The sequence below is a fragment of the Haliotis cracherodii genome, unplaced genomic scaffold (assembly GCF_022045235.1).
Source record: "Haliotis cracherodii isolate W230 unplaced genomic scaffold, xgHalCrac1.p SCAF_20, whole genome shotgun sequence".
Taxonomy (NCBI): Eukaryota; Metazoa; Mollusca; class Gastropoda; order Lepetellida; family Haliotidae; genus Haliotis; species Haliotis cracherodii.
The window spans coordinates 4394542-4415343 of NW_027266276.1; the positions used below are offsets into that span (position 1 = coordinate 4394542).

At 41.0% G+C, this 20802-nt stretch overlaps 2 protein-coding genes across 2 annotated transcripts in view; one reads left to right on the top strand and one right to left on the bottom strand.

The window, feature by feature from the left end:
* Nucleotides 1-790: 790 nt before the first annotated feature.
* On the top strand, nucleotides 791-15498 carry LOC139470241 (sodium-dependent proline transporter-like). Its single transcript, XM_071252567.1, has 13 exons — nucleotides 791-992; nucleotides 1675-1806; nucleotides 3912-4191; nucleotides 5870-6002; nucleotides 7082-7216; nucleotides 8575-8678; nucleotides 9399-9523; nucleotides 9872-9984; nucleotides 10550-10681; nucleotides 12253-12352; nucleotides 13590-13690; nucleotides 14463-14636; nucleotides 15367-15498. The coding sequence occupies exons 1-13, from the start codon at nucleotides 791-793 to the stop codon at nucleotides 15496-15498; spliced, it is 1863 nt and encodes a 620-aa protein (XP_071108668.1).
* A 649-nt stretch (nucleotides 15499-16147) lies between these two features.
* Nucleotides 16148-20802, bottom strand: part of LOC139470229 (protein white-like) — a 30584-nt gene continuing 25929 nt past the window's right edge. Inside the window, exon 20 of the mRNA XM_071252550.1 lies at nucleotides 16148-19810. Within this exon, the coding sequence (XP_071108651.1) occupies nucleotides 19706-19810 (105 nt within the window). The 3' untranslated portion in view covers nucleotides 16148-19705. The remainder of the gene's footprint in view (nucleotides 19811-20802) is intronic.

Genomic DNA, 20802 nt, shown 5'->3' on the forward strand with positions numbered 1-20802 from the left:
ATGTCATATTGGCCAGTGGCATGTTCATTATATAATTCAAGAATTTCGATTAAAAGTGGATGTTTGGTTGGTTGGTTGGTTGGTTTGTTGTTTAACGTTTGTTTGGTAATATACTTTGAAAGACGTGGTCTTACATATCCTCTCAGGGGGACAATAATATTACCACTTCAACCCCGTTCGAGGATACAGCCACTAACAATCTCGGTTATCACATTTATTCTGCCAATTTTAAAAACACTATATTATATACAAGGCATTAACCAATCCGCATGCGCAGAACGATAGATTTCAGTACTTCCGCTAAGCGCTTCGAGTACAGCGTCAAACTCGGGCCTGTAATCTAACACGCGAGAACTGACCAATGAAATCTGAGAAGTAGAAATACCGGTAGACGCTGTTGCTTGAATGACAATGTCAATCAAGAAAGGGAGGAACTTGATGATATCGTCCTCTCCCAGTAAATTCCGATGTCAAAATAGAGTCAATAGTGCGATTCTGACTGTATCATGAGCATGTGTTAAGATATCTCATTGGCCTTGACATGTGACAGTATTTTTCACCACACCATCCACCAGAATCTTCAGTTTTCGGGAAATCACTTAATTGTGTACATAAATTCAATTAACTACAAGGAAATCGTATTGACATCTGGGTTTCAGTTTTAAGCTTGGCATATAATGTTCACTTTATATGTATAACAAAAGAGTTTTAGAACCTAGAATTGGATACTATCTATGCACTTATCTCTCAGAGTTATCTTGTACCTTTTCAGATTAAACCCAACTAAACCATGGCGAACAATGCGGAAGACGTCACTGATGCAGGGATTCCTATGACAGAGTTTCAGCCGCGAGGAAGTGATAGAAGTGACACTCCACAACACCGAGGGTCCTGGAGCAGCCATCTGGACTACATGCTGACCATGGTGGGGTACAGCGTTGGGTTTGGGAACCTGCTCAGGTTCCCATACCTCTGCAACAGGAACGGTGGAGGTAGATAAAAGCAACAAAACCCTTTCACGTTTATAAACAAAATCTCTGCCAAAAGCAGAGTCGATTGTACGATTACGACTAGATCATGAGCATGTGTTAATGAATAGCTATCAAATAGTGAAGACATTAGGTGTTGGCGAAAAGGTGAGCGTGTCCTGCCCCACCGGTGGCACCTGAAACCTGTGATATTAAGACATGTATGGAGGTCAACACAACAAACTTCGTAATGTTTTCTCTACACTTTAGCTTTAATTCAGTTTAATTTAATACTTCTTGATAGGTGTTTCTTCAAGTGGTAATAAAGAATTGCTCACTTGAGCTGAAATTAATTAACCTTCTTTTTCCAAATGAAGGTGTGAGGGAGAGAATTGGATTTTGCACTGCCTCGAGCAGTGTTTCAATGATATCATTGTTTGTCAGCCTAATGTGAAAGGATAGCTCAACGTGATGCAAGAAATTATCAATTTCCCCAGACCCTCAACATCTGGTATAGTATTGCTAAACAAAGATTATTTACAGGGCGAGTCTTGAAGTGCAGATCATGAGGTTCTTTAGACCACCCTTGCTCCAAATCTTTGTAGAATGTTACATGTTTCGACAATGTGTTTTGTGCGTACATGAAACCATACTTTCGAAACTTTAGAATTTTGTTCCTACTGAATACATCTACTTTTTCTTTCAGGAGCTTTTTTGATCCCGTTCATCCTTTTTCTTCTCGTTACTGGGTTTCCGATGTTGTTCCTCGAGTCCTCAATGTCCCAGTTTTCGGGAAAGGCTGTCAAGCATGTGTGGAGTTTCAGTCCCATGTTCAAAGGTCAGTGCCTGCATAATGTGTGACACATAGATTCATGACAGATTTAGAAATCAATTGTTGCATGATGTCACGTAGATATTTGGGCCCGATTCCTACATCTCGGACTCATCCCCCATCTGTGATACTGCACCTCAACAAACAGGGCAGCAGCGTCCTGGGAAGATTGTGAAATAATTTGTTAAAATGACATCGTGTCACATACACACCATAAGTTTTTTAGAATAAAATAAGAATAGGTTTAATTTGTTTTATGTATATAGTATTGGTATTGTTTTCCGAACTGAAACAGTATGTGAGCAGTAAACATACTATTAGTCAAACGATTATGTCATGGTCTGGTAAAGTTATATAGCTGTCTTTGCTGCTTTCAGTGTAGAACGACTTCCATTCGTGGAACTTGTCAATACTTCCCTTGTTTTTTTAAACTCTATTTTTGGAAATGGCAATATTTCTCCTCCAGATACAGGGTGATGCCATCATTCATATTGTGATTTGTCCTCAAAACATGACATCAAATCTACATGACATCATCCAAACAAATGACGGCATCTAACAGACGGTTGCTAAATCTACAATGACTGGTATATTAGACACCAACAATGTAGAAATAGTACTATTCTTTCTTATTAATGTGATGTTTTAAATATGTAGCTTTTTATGGCTAAAACTGCATTAAACTTACAAGCAAGTTACAAAAATGATAATAAGGTTACACTTACTGACAAATAGAGATTATTGGCCGAGTGTCTTTCCATATCTTAAATATCATATGTCACGAATACAACTTGTATAATGTGAGCCTGTGGTGTGAATAATATTTTTTTGGTTAATACATGATATCTACAACACGGAGACCCACGAGGGTAATTCTCTTTATATCACATGGTGACATTCTTGAATTAATTAATGAATAACATCTATTTTTACTTCAAAGACCCATGAAGATCCGGAGTAGAATAGGTCTTCAGCAACCCATGCTTGTCGTAAAAGGCGACTATGCTTGTCGTAAAAGGCGACTAACGGGATCGGGTGTTAAGGGTCGCTTACTTGGTTTGATGCATATCATCGCTTTCCACTTGCGTGGATCGAATTATTTATAGCTGGAATATTGATGATTGCGGCGTTAAACAAACTTCAATGAAACCGCATATAAATAAAAGTTTCAGTGAACCGCCCCATTTTGCCATATGGTGCCAAATGATTTACAGCCATGTTTGTCTACAGAGACGCACACATATACGGAAACACCTATCTAAACGTATTGGGAATATCACAAATTGCGTCAATGTATGGAGCTAAAAAGTATAAAAAGTAGTTCCTTCCAGGTGATCTCATTTGAATATTCAATGCCTATGTGGTGTAGTAAATAGAACGTCTGCATGGTGAGTTGTTTGACGCCCTGTCGCGTCATATCAAAACACATCAAAATAGTGTATATTGTTACCCTGCCCGGTGCTCGGCATGAACAGATTAAAACAAGTCGACATGGAAGTCAGTATACTGTATCTGAGTATGCCATGTGCGACTTTGACACAATTTCGCCTCACCTCACCACCTGCATCGGTATGAGGTCGTCATACCAAGTTTGTCAGATTGGTAAACTTTATATGATGAAGTGAGTGATTCACACGAACAGTCAGTATAAACTGTAGGCACTATGTGTGAAGACCATTTCTGGTGTACCAAGCCGTGGTATGGCTGGAATATTGCCAAGCCCAGCATAAAACTTTCTCACGCACTCACTCAGAATAACCTGCGATATGCCCTCTCACTGGACATGCATTAGTACAAGTAGCCACATACACACGTCAATATATACGTTGAACTCCATTTCACCTCACCTCCAAAGGCAAATATTGACGGCAAAAAAATGTTATGTAGGCTCTGTGAATTTGGGAATATCCTAAGATTCGGAATGGTGACCAATCTCATCTCGAGAACACCATCTATAACATGACCCCTAGCTCATGGTGGCAGGTTTGCAGTGTCCATTGTGATCATTATCATTATTAACCCTCACTACCATGTGACGTCATTAATAACGAGTAAACAATATAAATGTGTTGATTGTCTCTAAAACATTAACGTTTTCTTGCTATCAACAGGAATTGGCATTGGAAGTTTATTGATTACATTCCTCTATACGACCTTTTACACGGTCTTCGTGGCCTGGCCCATCTACTACATGGTGAGGTCCTGGTCCAGCGTCCTGCCCTGGACAACATGTGGCAACAGTTGGAACACCGACCTGTGTGTGGAAGGTGTCAATTCTACCTTCAACAGTAACATGACAGCCCTGGCAGGGAATACAACAAATACAATCATTGCAGTCGAGCTGTGGGAAAATGTGACTCTGGCTCACACACCTGCCGAGGAATTTTGGCAGTAAGATTTCCACTTATATATACTAATGAAAACAATAACTGTGCTTCATATAGATGGGTGTAACGGTTATGTTATTGAAAATAACAACATTAGTTTTGGTTATTCGTCTTATCAATGTTGTATCATAAGAAATGTGGGGGCACGGGTGGCCCAGTCGTCTAAGGCGCCGCGATTCGCTGCGCAGGGTTGCGTCCCTTGGTCACGCCTGAAACCTATGATTGTGGGTTCGAATCCCGTTTCGCCCCGATTATGTTTCTAGGTTTGTCAGCACCATACACGTGCTCGTGGGTTTCACCGAAGTGGTAAACGTCTGTGACCTTCATCACTTCGGGCTGTCCTCCCACATTAAGCCGACACGCCGTGATATAACTGGAATACTGTTAAAAGCGGCGTTAAACCAAACTCACCCACTCACTCACAAGAAATGTGATGACAAAACGTGGTAACAGGGAGACAGAGCGACACGCCCTAAACGAGAACCGGTGTAACAACTCCGTTAACAATGTCAATATCGGGTGTGGCCACCATTTGCGTTAATACAGGCGAGACAGCAGCAGCACATTAATGAGATTTGCTGTTCCGAATGTCAACTAAAGATTGGCCCAACTGAGCTAGCGTTACTGGCTGGTTCTGGTCCTGTCAGAGGCGTTGGTCCATCTCATCCCAGACATGTTCTGTGGGGCAGAAATCTGGAACAACAGCATGCCATGGTACAGTACAGCAATGTTACGCTGCCTCAAAAAATCTTTTACACGTGCAACTTGCGGGCGGGCATTATCCTGCTGTAACGTGATGTTACATCAATGTTTTTGCACAAAGGGTAGGACATGATCTCGAACGATTTCATCCCGGTAGCTTGTGCCATTCAAATTGCCATTAACAATCGTGAGTTGTGTTCTCCCATGAGTTGCGATGCTACTCCACACCTTTTCATGTCCACCAGCAAACGCTGAAACGTTCTCCTGGCATCTTCCCGAGGCAAGGGAGTTAACTGACTATAAAAGTCCAGTTTCCATCCTTGCCGAACTAGGCTGATATTATGGAGTTGGATTTTGGCTTGACTAACGAGTCCAATCAAAATCGCGCACCGAAATCGAAATCCGGTTCGTAAACTGTCGTGCAGGTTTCGATCGATTGCAGGATTTCCAAAGCATGTACACCGCCAACTCGTTGTCACCAAATCTTTTCATGTTTTTAATCAAGGTGCTTACGTGAATTGATACATTTCGCGATGTAAGACATGTTTTATCACAATATAGATCTTGATTATGGATCAGATCGTCCTGACGGGGCGCCACCACTTTGTGTGAAGCAAACGCAAGTGATGGAATCTGATTGGTCCATAAGAGAGGTTTAAAAGGGGCGTAACTGGTAATAGACACTGGTGGCGCTACGATCGAGCCCAGTAATTCCAGCCTAGTTCGGCAAGGGTCGAAACTGGACTTTTAAAGTCAGTTAACTCCCTTGCCTCGGGAAGATGTTCTGCTGGACGCCTGTAGACCCCTGCATGGCCATGAGATATGTTCAGATGAAACCTGGACTCATCTGTGACCAGTGTACTGTCCTAGTCTTGTCTTCTGAACCTCAGATGCTGTCTACACCAGGATATATCATACGTGAATTGTCTATAAATATTCCTTTGACAGCCTTTCTGTGAATGGTATTGTTTGCCTTGCAGGTACAACGTTCTAAACATCTCCACCGGCTTGGAGGACGTTGGGTCTGTACAGTGGCACATTGTCGGATGTCTGTTTGCTGCATTTCTTGTCATATTTGTTTGTCTTATCCGTGGAGTCAAGTCTGCTGGCAAGGTATATCTAACCTGAATACGGTCGATCCCCATTGTTTCGAACTCCTCATTACATGAAAAATAGTTTGACATATACAGGGTTTGACACATCGGATTCGACGTTATTGCAATCAGAGGACATATAATATCCCCATGTCACCTGTTTTCGAGCCTCACGTCTTTTCGAGCCCCTAAACAATACGTGATCACGCTTTTAATGACGTAATCAAGGTAGACGCTTCAAAGTCCACTGAAGACATCAACGTGTTCGCCACTTGCCCCTGAAGTTGTGTTATGAATTAAGCTGCCCAGGGTAAGATATTCAAAAAGCTATGAAAACATACCTCTTTTTTCACTTACGCACACAGGGGCGGTCGGGTGGCCTAGTGGTTAAAGCGTTTGCTCGTCACGACGAGGACCCGGGGTCGAATCCGCACATGGGTACAATGTATGAATCCCATTTCTGGTGTCCGCCTCCGCGATATTGTCGCAATATTGCTTAGAGCGGCGTAAAATACAGAGCAATCGTATTCACCGACGATTTATCGGCTGTTGTTTGTAAACTTCCTGTCTGTAATGTGACTGACCAAGTTTTATCTGAAATAAGTGTTCTCAAAGGTTAATATAAGTGTATTGGGATTGGTATTAGACCCGTAATCAGAAATACTTCTTCGGGGCTCAAACACCCATAACACGAGGATGTAATAAGCAATATAAACTGAAGCATTCGTCACCTCTATATGTTTGATCTGAATGCATGTTATGCATATCACTGGAATACCATGATATGATGTGATAATAAGTCATATTTTTTAAATTAATTCAACAGGGTAAATTTGAAGTTATTTGTAACTCCTGAGACGATTAATTGAGTTCGAGAAAACCGGGAATTGACACATTTAGTTCGAGACATCCAGGTTTAGTAATGATAACATTGTAAGCGTTTGCCCGGACCAGACTGTGAGTTTCGACAGATCCGTGTTTGAGACAATACGGGGTTCGACCTAAATGACAAATGGAAAAATACATTGTATTCCTTATGTTGTCATATACGTTCTGTAAAACAAGGAAGACTAAATGATGCCAGCTTCTTGACTTCAGGTTGTGTATGTGACGGCATTGCTGCCGTACATCCTTCTCGTCGCCATCTTCATCAGGACACTGCTACAGCCAGGAGCTACAGACGGCCTACTATACTACGTCGTACCGGATTTCCCCAAACTGCTTCAAATACAGGTGTGTTGCAAGTGGGGACACTTAGATTTGTTCATGCAAAGGAAAGTGAGCCGAAGCTTCTTTTTCGAATTGCTAACGTCCAATTTGAAATGTTTAAGCTTTTCCCCTTGAACTGAAAGACCTAGCTTACACTTGAACCACAATGGGTCTCGTAACTTCCAAAGGTGACATTTCTTTCTTAAACTTGAAATAATCATTAAGTTCTAACTTGCCTGTGCATCTCCTTCCCTGCGTTCCCATGTGAATGGTAAACTGTGTGTTGATGACCACAACATCACTCTCAACCCATTGGTGACTGGACCCGTGAAGATCCGAGGTAGAATAGGTCTTCAGCAACCCATTCCTGTTGTGAAAGGTGACTGTGCTTGTCGTAAGGGGCGACTAACGGGATCTGGTGGTCAGGCTCGCTGACTTGTTTGATGCATGTCATCGTATCCCAATTGCGTGGATCGATGTTCATGATGTCAATCACTTGATTTTTCTGGTCCAGACTCGATTATTTACAGACCACCCTCACAACAAACAACAAACAAACACACATTGGTGGCGATGCTTACCTTGTCTTTGTGCCTGTGAATATGACTAGATACCGTGAAGGTGTAGGTTAGAACTGATCTCCAGCAACCTATGCCTGTTTAAGAGACGACTATGCTTGTTGTAAGAGGCGCCTAACGGGAAATATGTTCATGATGTCAGTCACTAGATTTTCTGGTCCAGACTCGCCTATTTAATACCACCGTCGTATAGTTGGAATCTTGCTGAGTGCGGTGGTAAACAACAAACAAAATCTCTCTAGATACAGTACTTTCATCATCCAGCAAATGGTATAACACAACAGTTACAATGAAATACCCACAATACAAAAGGCAAAAGTGGTAGTAGGTTTATAAGAAAAGCAATTCAACCTTTCTTTGTGACTTAATAACATCTCACATAAAATTCAGCTCACTCATTATGAATTGCTAAAACTATGCAGTTTTGATGTATGTATGTATGTATGTATGTATGTATGTATGTATGTATGTATGTATGTATGTATGTATGTATATATGTGTGTATGTGTATATACATGTATGTGCATATATGTGTATATATGTATATATGTGTGTATATGTATGTAAATGTGTGTATATGTATATATATATACATATATATGTATTTCGGTTATGCATGCTATATTTATATCACAAGAAATGTACATCCATGTAACGTATGATCACTACAATTGATTAAACCTACTGTAAAACCGTGGAACCTGATGTACAATCCTTTGAAAGGAATAAAAAATGTCAACAACAAAAAACAAAAAACTATGCGACTCAGAATATTACCATTCATTTTATTTACATACAATTCAGGTGTGGCTGGAAGCGTCTCTACAGGTGTTTTACTCCCTGGGGCCTGGCTGGGGGATGATTAGCACCGCTGCGAGCTACAAAAAGTTCCATCAACCATGTCTCAGGTGAGCAGCAAGTAGGTTTTGTTTGTTGTCAATTAATGTCTCTGTGATAGTGATATAGACACCTGTGCCATTTGCGACCACCATCAGAAACCTCAGAATGTGACTTTCCTTCATTCACTCAACGTATATTACTTCCCAGTCATCAACCCATACCAAACCTTTCACAATGATTGGTTTGGTTGGTTTGTTGTTTAACGCCGTACTCAGCAATTTTCCAGCTACATGACGTTGGTCTGTAAATAATTGTGTCTGGACCCCACTATCCAGTGATGACATCATGAGCAATGACCTACCCAATTGGGATACGATGACATGCTCCAACAAAGATAGCGAGCCTGAACACCTGATTCTGTTTGGTCGCCTCTGATAACAAGCATGGGTTGCTGAAGACCAACTCTAATCCAGATCTTCACGGGTCAGTAGCGCTTGTAGCTTCATTGAGTGAGTGAACTAAAATGTGTATATGTGAACGTATAAAACATTGAAACTGCGTTTGTATGGAATCCACATATTACTAATTAGAACGTCTCAAAAGGTACCATTAATTTCTTAACCCGAATATTTGTTATGAGGACAACCTGTTTTACGAGATTTAGCTGTAAATTTGTGGACATAAGTATCGTTGGTAAAGCTGAAGGCCACATTGTTAGTCGCGTTCAAATTTGAAATGACAAATATGTAGGTGAGTGGAGGTACTCCATGGATACTTTACATTCACAGAGATTGCCTCATTCTGGCCCTAGTGTCTGAGGGAAGCAGTGTCGTTTCTGGCATGGTGACATTTTCCATTCTCGGTGTGATGTCACATAAAGTGGGTGTTCCCATTGCAAACGTGGTTTCGACGGGTATGTAAATAAAAGCGACAAAACCCTTTCCATATTCACGACTGTACGATTCCGGCTATATCACGAGCATGTGTTAATGGACCACCATCACATAGTGATGACAGCAGGTGTTCGCTAAAAGGTGTGCGTATCCTGCCCCTCCGGTGGTTCCCGTCAAAAACACATGCAACGGCATGGCACCATACTATCTTTTGAAAGCTCTGTCTGGATCTGCAGGAATATTGCTTAAGCCTAGATGTTGCAATCACTTGCATAACGTCTTAACGAGTAATCATTTACCACTAGACAGAAAAAACATTGATAAGACATGTATTATATGGATGAATATGTTAGATGTTTCTGTTGAAGGTCCGGGTTTGGGATTTGTAACTTATCCTGAAGCTCTGGCTCAACTTCCACTTCCTCAGCTGTGGTCATTCGTCTTCTTTCTCATGTTGTTGATGGTTGGCTTGGATTCACAGGTACCTGAACACATTGTTCAGTCAGATGTTCATGTAACTTTCGTATTCAGCTTTTGATCTGTCATGAGTTTTCAGAGGCCATTTACAGGCCATTTACTTGGTTGATGCATGTCATCGATCCCAATTGCGTGGATCGATGCTCATGCTAGTTAATCACTGGATTGTCTGGTCCAGACTCGATTATTTACAGACCGCCGTCATATAGCTGGAATATTGCTGAGTGCGGCGTTAAACAACAAACCAACCAACCAACAGGCCATTTATAGTGTCATTCTATCATAAGTGAAAGTTCCGTGCTCTACTTGCTTGAGGCGTTGTTCTTTCTTGCTTTTAGTTTGTTTATTTTGGGATGTTAATTCCTCTGACGAAATGTCAGTGAAGCGCCTGCTTCACTTTTCCAAATAGGTCGAATGTATTAATATGGTATGACATCTATAGTCAACTGAGATTATGTATTCATATTCCACTGATGATGATGTAGAAAGGATCGTACAAAATATCTAAAGGGCATACAGTCACCACTGAACTCGTACCTCATAAGTCACATCTCTCCCCTTTCTTCTAGTTCCTGGGAATGGAGGTAGTCGTCACTGCTCTGGTTGATGAGTATCCGCGACAGCTGGGAAAACGGAGGTGGCTTGTAACAGGAGTGTGTTGCCTGATAGCTTTTCTTCTTGGAATCGTTTTCTGCACACAGGTGATTTTACAGTAAGATTTATGCAATTGGTGCGACAATGTACGGATACATAACATGGGGAATATTGCGAGACTTTTATCTGATCAGTGTAGTGCGAATGTTGGTATTGATCATTATACAAATAATTACTCTTCATGAGGTCAGGATGCAAATACGGCCGCCTCCGTGGTCTAATGGTAGAGCGTCCGCCCGGAGAGCGGAAGGTCCGGGGTTCGATCCCCGACTGCGTCATACCAAAAGACGGTAAAAGATGGAACTTGTTGTTACCCTGTCAGGCGCTCGGCAGTAAGGGGCTAAAACAAGGACTGGTCGGCTCGGAGTCAGTATACTGTGTCTGAGTGGGGTATTCATGTTAACCTGCGGCATGGCATCTCAGTGTGCTAGCACTATAAATCGGCATCAGTCCGGACTAGTACACACTAGCCACACACACAAACATACACGTGCATGCACGTCGCTATATAAGTGCAATACTCTTGGACGCGACGTTAAACCCCATTTCACCTCACCTCATCTGATGCGAAAACAGAGTCCCGAAGATCCTACCCCTGTGGTTGTCTGACGGGAGAGAGGCTAAGGGTATTTATGTTCACATTGTAATCTCGTCATTAGCAACCAATGGTTTTGTTATGACGAAATTCATATAAAGTGCATAATTATTTGTAGTTTATTGTCGAACCCTGCATTGTCACTTGCAGAGGGCACTATCATTACTAGCAGACAAAGTCAGTATTGAACATGAAAGGTAAATAGTGGCCACTATCATTACTAGCAGACAAAGTCAGTATTGAACATGAGAGGTCAATAGTGGCCACTATCATTACTAGCAGACAAAGTCAGTATTGAACATGAGAGGTCAATAGTCGACAATATGACGTACGTATCAGAAACGTCACTTGATGTGGATTAACCTATGAAATTCAAAGATTCAAACAATAACAATAGTAGTAGTAACGGTAGTAGTGGTAGTAGTAGTAGTAGTAGTAGTAGTAGTAATAGTAGCAGTAGTAGTAGTAGTAGCAGCAGTGGTAGTGGTAGTAGTAGTTGTTGTAGTGGTGGTAGTAGTAGAAGAAGTAGTAGTAGTAGTAGTAGTGGTAGTAGTAGCAGTAGCAGTAGTAGTAGTAGTAGTAGTAGTAGTAGTAGTAGTAGTAGTAATAGTAGCAGTAGTAGTAGTAGTAGCAGCAGTGGTAGTGGTAGTAGTAGTTGTTGTAGTGGTGGTAGTAGTAGAAGAAGTAGTAGTAGTAGTAGCAGTGGTTGTAGTAGTAGTACTAGTAGCAGTAGTAGTGGTAGTGGTGTGGTAGAGATAGTAGTAATAGTAGCAGTAGTAGTAGTAATAGTAATAATAGAACAGTGGTTGTTGTAGTAGTAGTAGTAGTAGTAGTAGTAGTAGTGGTAGCAGTACTAGTAAAGCAGCAGTGGTAGTAGCCATAGTAGTAGTAATGGTAGTGGTAGAAGTAGTAGTAGTAGTAGTAGTAGTAGTAGTAGTAGTAGTAGTGGTAGTAGTAGTAGTGCCACAACGTAGGAGGAGATGCAACGGATGTCATGTTATCACTGGTCTGACGTTGTTGCAGGGAGGGCCGTACATGTTCCAGCTGTTAGACTGGTATTCAGGGTCCCTGGCTCCCATGGTGTTCTGCTTACTGGAGTGTGTTGCCGTGGGCTGGATATATGGTGTGTATACAGATGGCACTAAAAATACGACCATTGTGTGTCACGTAATGATCCATTTTCTGTTAGTTTGTTTTTTACGTCGCCCCTGGATTATTAAAGCTGACGACCTGTAAAGCGTCGAATCTGAACCTGACAATCCAGTGATTGAGAACGTTAACGCCCTCGCGGTACGATGGCACACACTCAGCTAAGTCCTGGAACCTAACCATCGATAGATTTGGTCGCTTCACGGCCAGCTTACTGTGATGGAGATCCACCAATGGCACCCGTCACAAATACATGCAAAGGCAAGTCAATTGTTCACCTGAAAAAAACACGGGAACATCAAATATAGAATACTAAACGAGCTCCCGTGTAATACCAATTTTTTTGAAACGAGTGAATAGTTGTGGTATCTGACGAGCGAAAAAATTGGTTTTACACGGGAGCGAGTTTAGTATTTTATTTATTACTTGCAATTTATAACGTTTTTTGAATTATACTGTTGACTACGAATAGGCTGACACCTACATGATCCACGACATGAGTTTAACAGAATAATACTTCAAACACGTCAAAAGTTGAAACGTATGAATTTCATACCATACAACGGGTCTACCTTTAGAATTCACAAAGTTATCGTAGGGCTAAGACTTTCGCATCCCACATACTTTAACTTAGACCAACGACTGTCGTTGCGCTACAATACGATCGCCTTGTGGAACGGGCCTTGCACCTCAAAGTTTTCAATAACATCACAATACCCGATGACGTAATTTGTGGAATTTTGATGCAAGATCCATCGGCGAAACAATGCCATGTGACGTCAGCCTAGCAACAAGGTTGCTGGGGTCATCGAGTGTGCATAAGCTCCTCTCAGTGATCTATCAACTCCACACGCAATGTCGTTGAATAAGCCAAGGGATGTTGAGAGCTTTCAATATTTGTTCGTGAAACGTGTTCCGAGAGTACATAAGCACGCGTTTTGGTATTACACAATGTGTAATAAAGCTGTATGTTTATTAAACGGGTGATCTCTTCACGGGCAAGTAATAAAATAGGGAATTACATCGGATATCATTTTTTGTCACAGATGCGTCAAGTTTGGAAATGTCCACGTGGTTACCATAAAACTTTTTTAAAGCTTTACTGAGGCCTTGAATGTTGTAACCTTGATCTTCAGACGAACAAAACCACCTCCTTCACCTGAGATTGTATAGCCATATATGACAACTTGAAGGTATCTTGTATGTATCAGGTATCAAACAAATGAGTAGGGACGTAGAGATGATGACTGGAAAAGCACTATCGCCACCAGTAAAGATCCTCTTGGTATTTGTGACGCCAGCAGCCTTGATGGTAAGTAATACAGTTTGTATGAGTCATGATTCATCTTTGTATTGATGTCAGGTGAGACTGATATCTATAATGCCATGCATAGACATTACTACAGTATGGCAGATACTACCTACCTGAAATATATGTTTTGAAGCGAGTTGTAAGATATATGATATATGACAAACACGATTTTGAAATCTGTTTCTTACACACACAAAACCGCACCATTTTTTGGCATCGAATAGATGCTTATTTTGTCTACTTTCATGTTCGCAGTGGCTCATTAATACATAACAACCACCCTGAGTGACGTCATCCAACTTCTGCTTACCAGTATCAGGGCTATGAAGATCAAATAAACATTTAATACACTACAAAACCATAACGTTTTGACACAGACGTAGGTGAAATCGACTGAAACACCTCAGGAAATAAGGATGTCATAATCTGACCATCATGGAGTAGCCAATCATGGGCCTAGAATTCGATCTCACATATATGTTTGATACAAGTTATCTCAAATGGGTTTTCATCCAAGGGTGTGTAAGAAGTTATCGTTCTCCCCTAATTTTGTTCCAAGAAAATTGTAAGAATATCTCTGTGTTCCATTTACAAATTATAATTGGTGAAATCTGCAACATGCAAAGTTATGATGATGTTGGGTTTATACTCTACAGTATTAACAAATATTACATTTCAATATGAAAACATCAACTACATTTTAAGGTTGTATTCTGAACAATGTCACAATTACACCTTTGTCAAAAGAAATGTGTCCTCGATGTTGTGTCAGGTTGCTTTCATCTTCATCCTCCTCCGCTACCAACCACCGACCTACGGCAAGTACGAGTTTCCCAGCTACGCCAGTACAATCGGCTGGTTCCTTGCAGCGCTGCCCCTCCTGCCCATACCTGTCTATATGGTCACTGCCGTCAGGAAGCACATGGCGACCAATTCCCTGAAGAAGGTAACAAGTGTCGTCTCTTCTGATACTCTTTTTTAAAAATTTAGCCGATATCTATATCAACCCCCTGTTTCACAGCCACGTTCATAGATCACATGGATTTGTATTTGCACGGAAGTTAATAACCCATATATTCCACCAGGCGGAAGAACACGAACTTTTGCCTCAATTCGGTTTGCTTATCCATCTACAACATACAAATTCCATGGATTCTGGAGAATACAAAAAAAATACCCATTTCGACGAATGCACAAAAACTGGAAACCCCTAAGAAAGGTAGACACAATTTTATGGATAACAACTTCTTTAATACTGTAAAAAGCGACGTTTCGGTATAGATCCTTATACCGTTGTCAAGCAAGAAAGTCTTGCTTGACAACGGTATAAGGAACTAAACCGAAACGTCGCTTTTTACAGTATTAAAGAAGTTGTTATCCATAAAATTGTGTCTACCTTGTCATCCGTCAACTTCTAAGTAATGCCTATCAAACAATTTAATCCTTGAGGACATTCCGACTTAAATCAATATGATGAGATCTAATGTCATAGGAAACAAAGGATCATTGGAGGATCTACTACCTATAAGTAGACGCTCAATTCCACATATCAGAAGGTGATCAATCTGTTCATAACTATAACTCCTACCTAAAATTGAGAACGAATCTGACATCCGAGGCGTGGGTGTACTCTTGCATGCAGTCATGATGTGAGTGTCATTTTGTTCCATCTGCAGAGTGTCCATCTTGCCATGAGTCCTGACGAGGACTGGGGTCCAGCGGAGGCCGGATACAGGGAGGAGTACATGGCGAATAAGGCAAATAGACCTACCCTCAAGCCTCACATCATGGATATATTCAAAAAGTGAAACAACATGAACACTGACCGATACAGTGAAATCCTAGGCCCGTTGATATAGACCGTGACCTTCATACGACCACTGTTTACCAGTGGGATGTTACTATGTACATATTCGTTAATCCAGACATGTGTTAATCTTATTTCTAAAGCAATGGGATCAGTTGGATAAATGAGGTTGTATTTGTTTTGTAATAATAGAGGGGTGGTGTTGCATCCTAGTGGTTAAAGCTTTCGCTCGTCGCTCAGGTCCCGGGCTCGATTCCCCATGTGCCTTGTGTCCACCACGGTAATATTTCTGTAATATTTCTAAAAGCAACCTACACCTTCACTCAAGTAAATCTAACGGCATGAATGATTTAAGCTATGTAGTGATACTCCATTCATTCGGTACCCGGGCTATAAAAACACCTGTGTATGATTAAAAGTGATGTTACAACATACAAGTAATTCATTTACCCAGTTCATAACTGGTTAATTGCATCTCGTTCTCGAGAGACTAGACACGCACTGGCACACTCAATGAAACGTGTAGCACTGATGATATGTCATCAAATTTCTAATTTGACGCGTATCTATTATAAGATTGCACACATAGGTTGTTACAATATTCACTGACAACGCTGTAAAAAACATCCACCAATCGCAAATAGGTTTACTGCACTGTGTAGTTGTTAACAGAGACAAGAGCAAAAAAAACATAAAATCGATGATACAATAATTCATGATCATGGTTAATCTTTCAGACTAGGATTTGCTGTTTCATTTGTTGGACCCAGCAATACATATCTCATTGTACAGATTTGTAACAGCTTTGGTATCCCGTACCCAAGGGGAATGGACATGGTTTGGGCAGGTTTCTTTCTCAGTTACAATACCGGCCTATTTCGTGGCGTTATTCATCACTGGTAAAAAGTTACTTGATCAAACAATTAATGTAGAGACGCTTACATATGATGGTCATATTATTTGTCAATGCGAGCAACTACAAACTTTTCATGTTAAGCAGCCAGACTTTGGATGACACATGGCCGGAACAGAATGGGTCTGTTCCCATTCTGTTTCCTCTTTTTTCTGTTCGTGCTTTCTTATACTCTCCAGTCGATGTTGTGGGGTCTTAATAGATACATCATGGGATGCTGGAAACATACTCAATACACATACCTTTTTGTTATTACATCCACACGGCATTGCTGTACGCTAGCGGTATGCAATCCATTTTTTTCTATGGACATTATATTAGGTCGACTGCTTTTCATGATATTGTCGGAATTGTACAATCGACTCTACTTTAGGCAGAGATTTAGGCACATGAAAGGATTTTGTCGCGTTTATTTAAGGCCATTATGTAGTTGGTATTTTTTTCTGATATCCTAACTCATGCAAAGGATGGACTGACTTTAAGATATAAAATAAATACAAATGCAAACATTTCTATTTATGTCGGATCTATGCCAACTCGTTTTGATAATTTATGTTGTCTCTCCAGTCCACAAATGATACATTCAATGCGATAGATGACGTTTTCAGTTTAACATGAGAGGTATTCAAAAGGTTTTAAGCGGTTTTAAAAAGTTAGATGTATATTCAGGATCAATTAACACAATATGACAAGTTTTGCAATTTCCTGCGCCACATGACGAAATACTTCACGGATATGTATCCTGGAGAAAACCGCAATCCAACTTTCCTGGCTATTTTTGATGATTTTATCAAATGGGTCTTCTTTTTGTAAAGAGAAGTGGCTTCATTTTGCACAAAGGTCGAGATCCTAATATTCTGAAGGAAGTTTTACTGTCTTCGCCGAAACAGTGTCTTCTTTGTCAACATTTATAGTAAATGCTACTACATTGGTGATATGTCTACAGGTTAAAGGGTCGAGGGGGTAGCCAAATGGTTAAAGCGTTCGCTTTTCACGCCGAAGACCCGGGTTCGATTCCCGACATGTAAAGCCCATTTCTGGTGTCCCTCGCCCAGATATTGCTGGAATATTGCTAAAACGACCATAGTCACTCACTCTAGGTGTCAAAATGACCACCAGCAGACAAATAGACTGTATTATACTCGGCGATCCATTGGTGTGCGATGGTGTTCAAACTGGGCTATGCACGTCAGGGCGTGAACAAAGTGAACAATGTGATTCAGTGGGAACCTTCCTTTTACACGCGTTGCATGTGGTCTAGTGTTCTTGTGTTCAACAATGACAATATTATAAATAAAATTGGTCTACCTGGTACCTCATTACTTGAAAATGAATATTGAAAATAAGGCAGTTCGATCAACTGGCTCCGCTTATGTGTTTAAAATGAATCAAATGAAGCCTTTCAGTCGTCATTTAAGAGCAGGAAGGTCTGACTTTAAAATACTCCATTTTCATTTTGCCATTGAATCGAAGATATATTACATAGTCAGAGATATATAACGCAAATGCATGATAAATATTTATACTTCCATGACAAAATGTAGAATTCATTAATGATGAATGATTAATGAATAAACGATACTGCAAGATAGTCTGTCTTCAACACACGTTCTGAACTTTCCATATTTGTCTTTCAAACATTTCATACATATCAGTTGAAAACATTATGCCCGGACTTCTTGTAGGGTTGTTTTGACCGGCATACTGGTATATGTGGGCAAAGTTGTCTTTTGAACCTTCAAATCCACGTGACCTTTGTTTCACAATTGATCCTTAACAGACAGACAATTAAACCTGAACAGACAGCGAATTGTTCCAGAGTGTAAACTTTGAAAAACTTAAATGTATGGCAAGATGCAACACAATCGTAAGAATATCAAAACGGATAACACAAACATCAAGGGGTTACCCGAACATTATCGTATAACACGAACATCAACGGGTTGAACGAACATCAAGGGATTACACAAATATCAACGGATAACACGAACATCAACGGGTTGCACGAATATCAAGGGGTTGCACGAATATCGACAGATAACACGAACATAATCGGATTATATGAACATCAACGGATAACACGAACATTAACGGATAACACGAACAACAACAGATAACACGAACATCCACGGATAACACGAACATCCACAGATAACACGAACATCAACAGATAACACGAACATCAACGGATAACACAAACATCAACTGATAACACGAACATCCACGGATATCACAAACATCAACGGATAACACGAACATCAACAGATAACACGAACATCAACGGATAACACGAACATCAACGGATAACACGAACATCAAAGGGTTACACGAACATCAAAGGGTTACACGAACATCAAATGGTTACACGAACATCAAGGTACATCCGAAAGAGTTTCTTTTTGATGCGACGACATTGGTACGTTCATAACGGTTTTTCTCTTGTACTGACATTTTGTATTTTGATAAAAATTTAGTAATGGAAAATGTCAGCGAAGTGTAAAGTGGATGACACTGGTCCACTATGAGAGGCAAATTTGTGGGAAGAGAATAAAATGGATTTAACACAAACAACTTTTTATTTACATGTTTGCCCCAGTTTGCAGCGTTTCCGCATTTTTTCTGTAGATATATTTGGTGGATAAAACATACATAAACACGTATATTTTAATTCACGCCTCATTGAACCGTGCTTCAGTTATATCATGGCGTGTTACTGTACATGGGAGGGAAACCCAAAGAGGTGCAAGTGATGGACGTTTACCACTTTGATGGAACAAACGCGCACCTGTATAGTGCTGACAATTCTACGATTACAATCAAGGTTGGTTGGTTGGTTTGTTGTTTAACGCCGCACTCAGCAATATTCCAGCTATATGACGGCGGTCTGTAAATAATCGAGTCTGGACCAGACAATCCATTGATTAATATCATGAGCATCGATCCACGCAATTGGGATCGATGACATGCATCAACCAAGTCAGCGAGCCTGACCACCCGATCCCGTTAGTCGCCTTTTACGTCAAGCATAGTCACCTTTTACGGCAAGCATGAGTTGCTGAAGACCTATTCTACCCAGGAATCGCAAGGTCAATCTGGGACACGACCCCACGATCAGCAGGGCGGTTGGGTGGCCTTGTGGATTAAGACGAAAACCTAAGGCTTTCCCACATGGGAGCAATATGTAAGGCGTACTCTTAATGTCAACCGCCGTGTATGTGTTGGAATATTGAGTAGTGTTCATAAACTCGTTCAGGGGACCATGGCACGCATTGGTCACCTGCGGTCACTGGTAGAATTAAGATTTGGATCTCCGGGCCTTGACGAGTAGGACGATGAATGCCATGACTCTGTAGATGACGAGAAGGACACACAACATGCCCACGTCGAAGAACACGTTGTCCTGCAATATGGGAGACAAATTGTGAGTTTGTTTTTGTTTGTTTGCCGTTAAACACTGCATCAGCAATGTTTCAGGTATATGGCGGCGGACTTAATAATTGAGTTTGGACCAGACAATCCAGTGATTGACATTATGAGCATCGATCCACGCAAGTGGGATACGATGACATTTATCGACCAAGTCATCCATCCTGACCACCCGATCTCCCTTACGACAAGCATATATAGGTTGTGGAAACACAATTCTAGTGAGTGAGTGAGTGAGTGAGTTGGGTTTAACGCCGTTTTTAACAGTATTCCAGTTATATCACGGCGTGTCAGCTTGATGTGGGAGGAAAGCCCGGTGATGTAGGTCACAGACGTTTATCACTTCGGTGAAACCCACGAGCACGGGTATGCTGCTGACAAACCTAGAAACATAATCGGGGCGAACTGGGATTCGAACCCACAATCATAGGTTTCAGGCGTGCCCAAGGGACGCAACTCTGCACAGCGAATCGCGGCGCTTTAGACGACTGGGCCACCCGTGCCCCCAAAACACAGTTCTAACCCGTGTGAGCGACTGAGTGAGTGGGTGAATGAATGAGTGGGTGAGTGAGTTATACGCAACATTCAACGTTATTCCAACAACATCATGTTGACCTTTAAACCTCAAATCTTCCCCTGTCAATCCAGTGGTTCACAGTCTGAGCAGAGTGCCGCAGCCGGTTGTACAATGAGACATATGCCAGATTGTTACATACAACGGTCACTGTGTAATATGTGTAGAGGCAGTGATTGGTGTCAACTGAAACATTTCAGAAGTTTGAAAATAGATATGCTTGTCTCAATAATAGTCTTAATTTAATATTATGGAATGTGTCATACTTTGCAATGAAGTTGTTTCACGTGTCTTTACCGTGGTGTAGGTATTCAAGTACCCCTTTACCTTGCCGAAATTGATACAGTCAAACACATTTTAACCTCGAGGTATTGATATACGTCTTCACCTTG

Excerpts from the sequence above, each read along its gene's own strand:
- LOC139470241 (XM_071252567.1), top strand. The coding sequence starts at position 791 with ATGGCGAACAATGCGGAAGACGTCACTGATGCAGGGATTCCTATGACA. Across the intron at positions 7,217-8,574 it reads CCAAACTGCTTCAAATACAG|GTGTGGCTGGAAGCGTCTCT; the intron begins GTGTGTTGCAAG and ends CATACAATTCAG. Across the intron at positions 9,985-10,549 it reads TGGTTGGCTTGGATTCACAG|TTCCTGGGAATGGAGGTAGT; the intron begins GTACCTGAACAC and ends CCTTTCTTCTAG.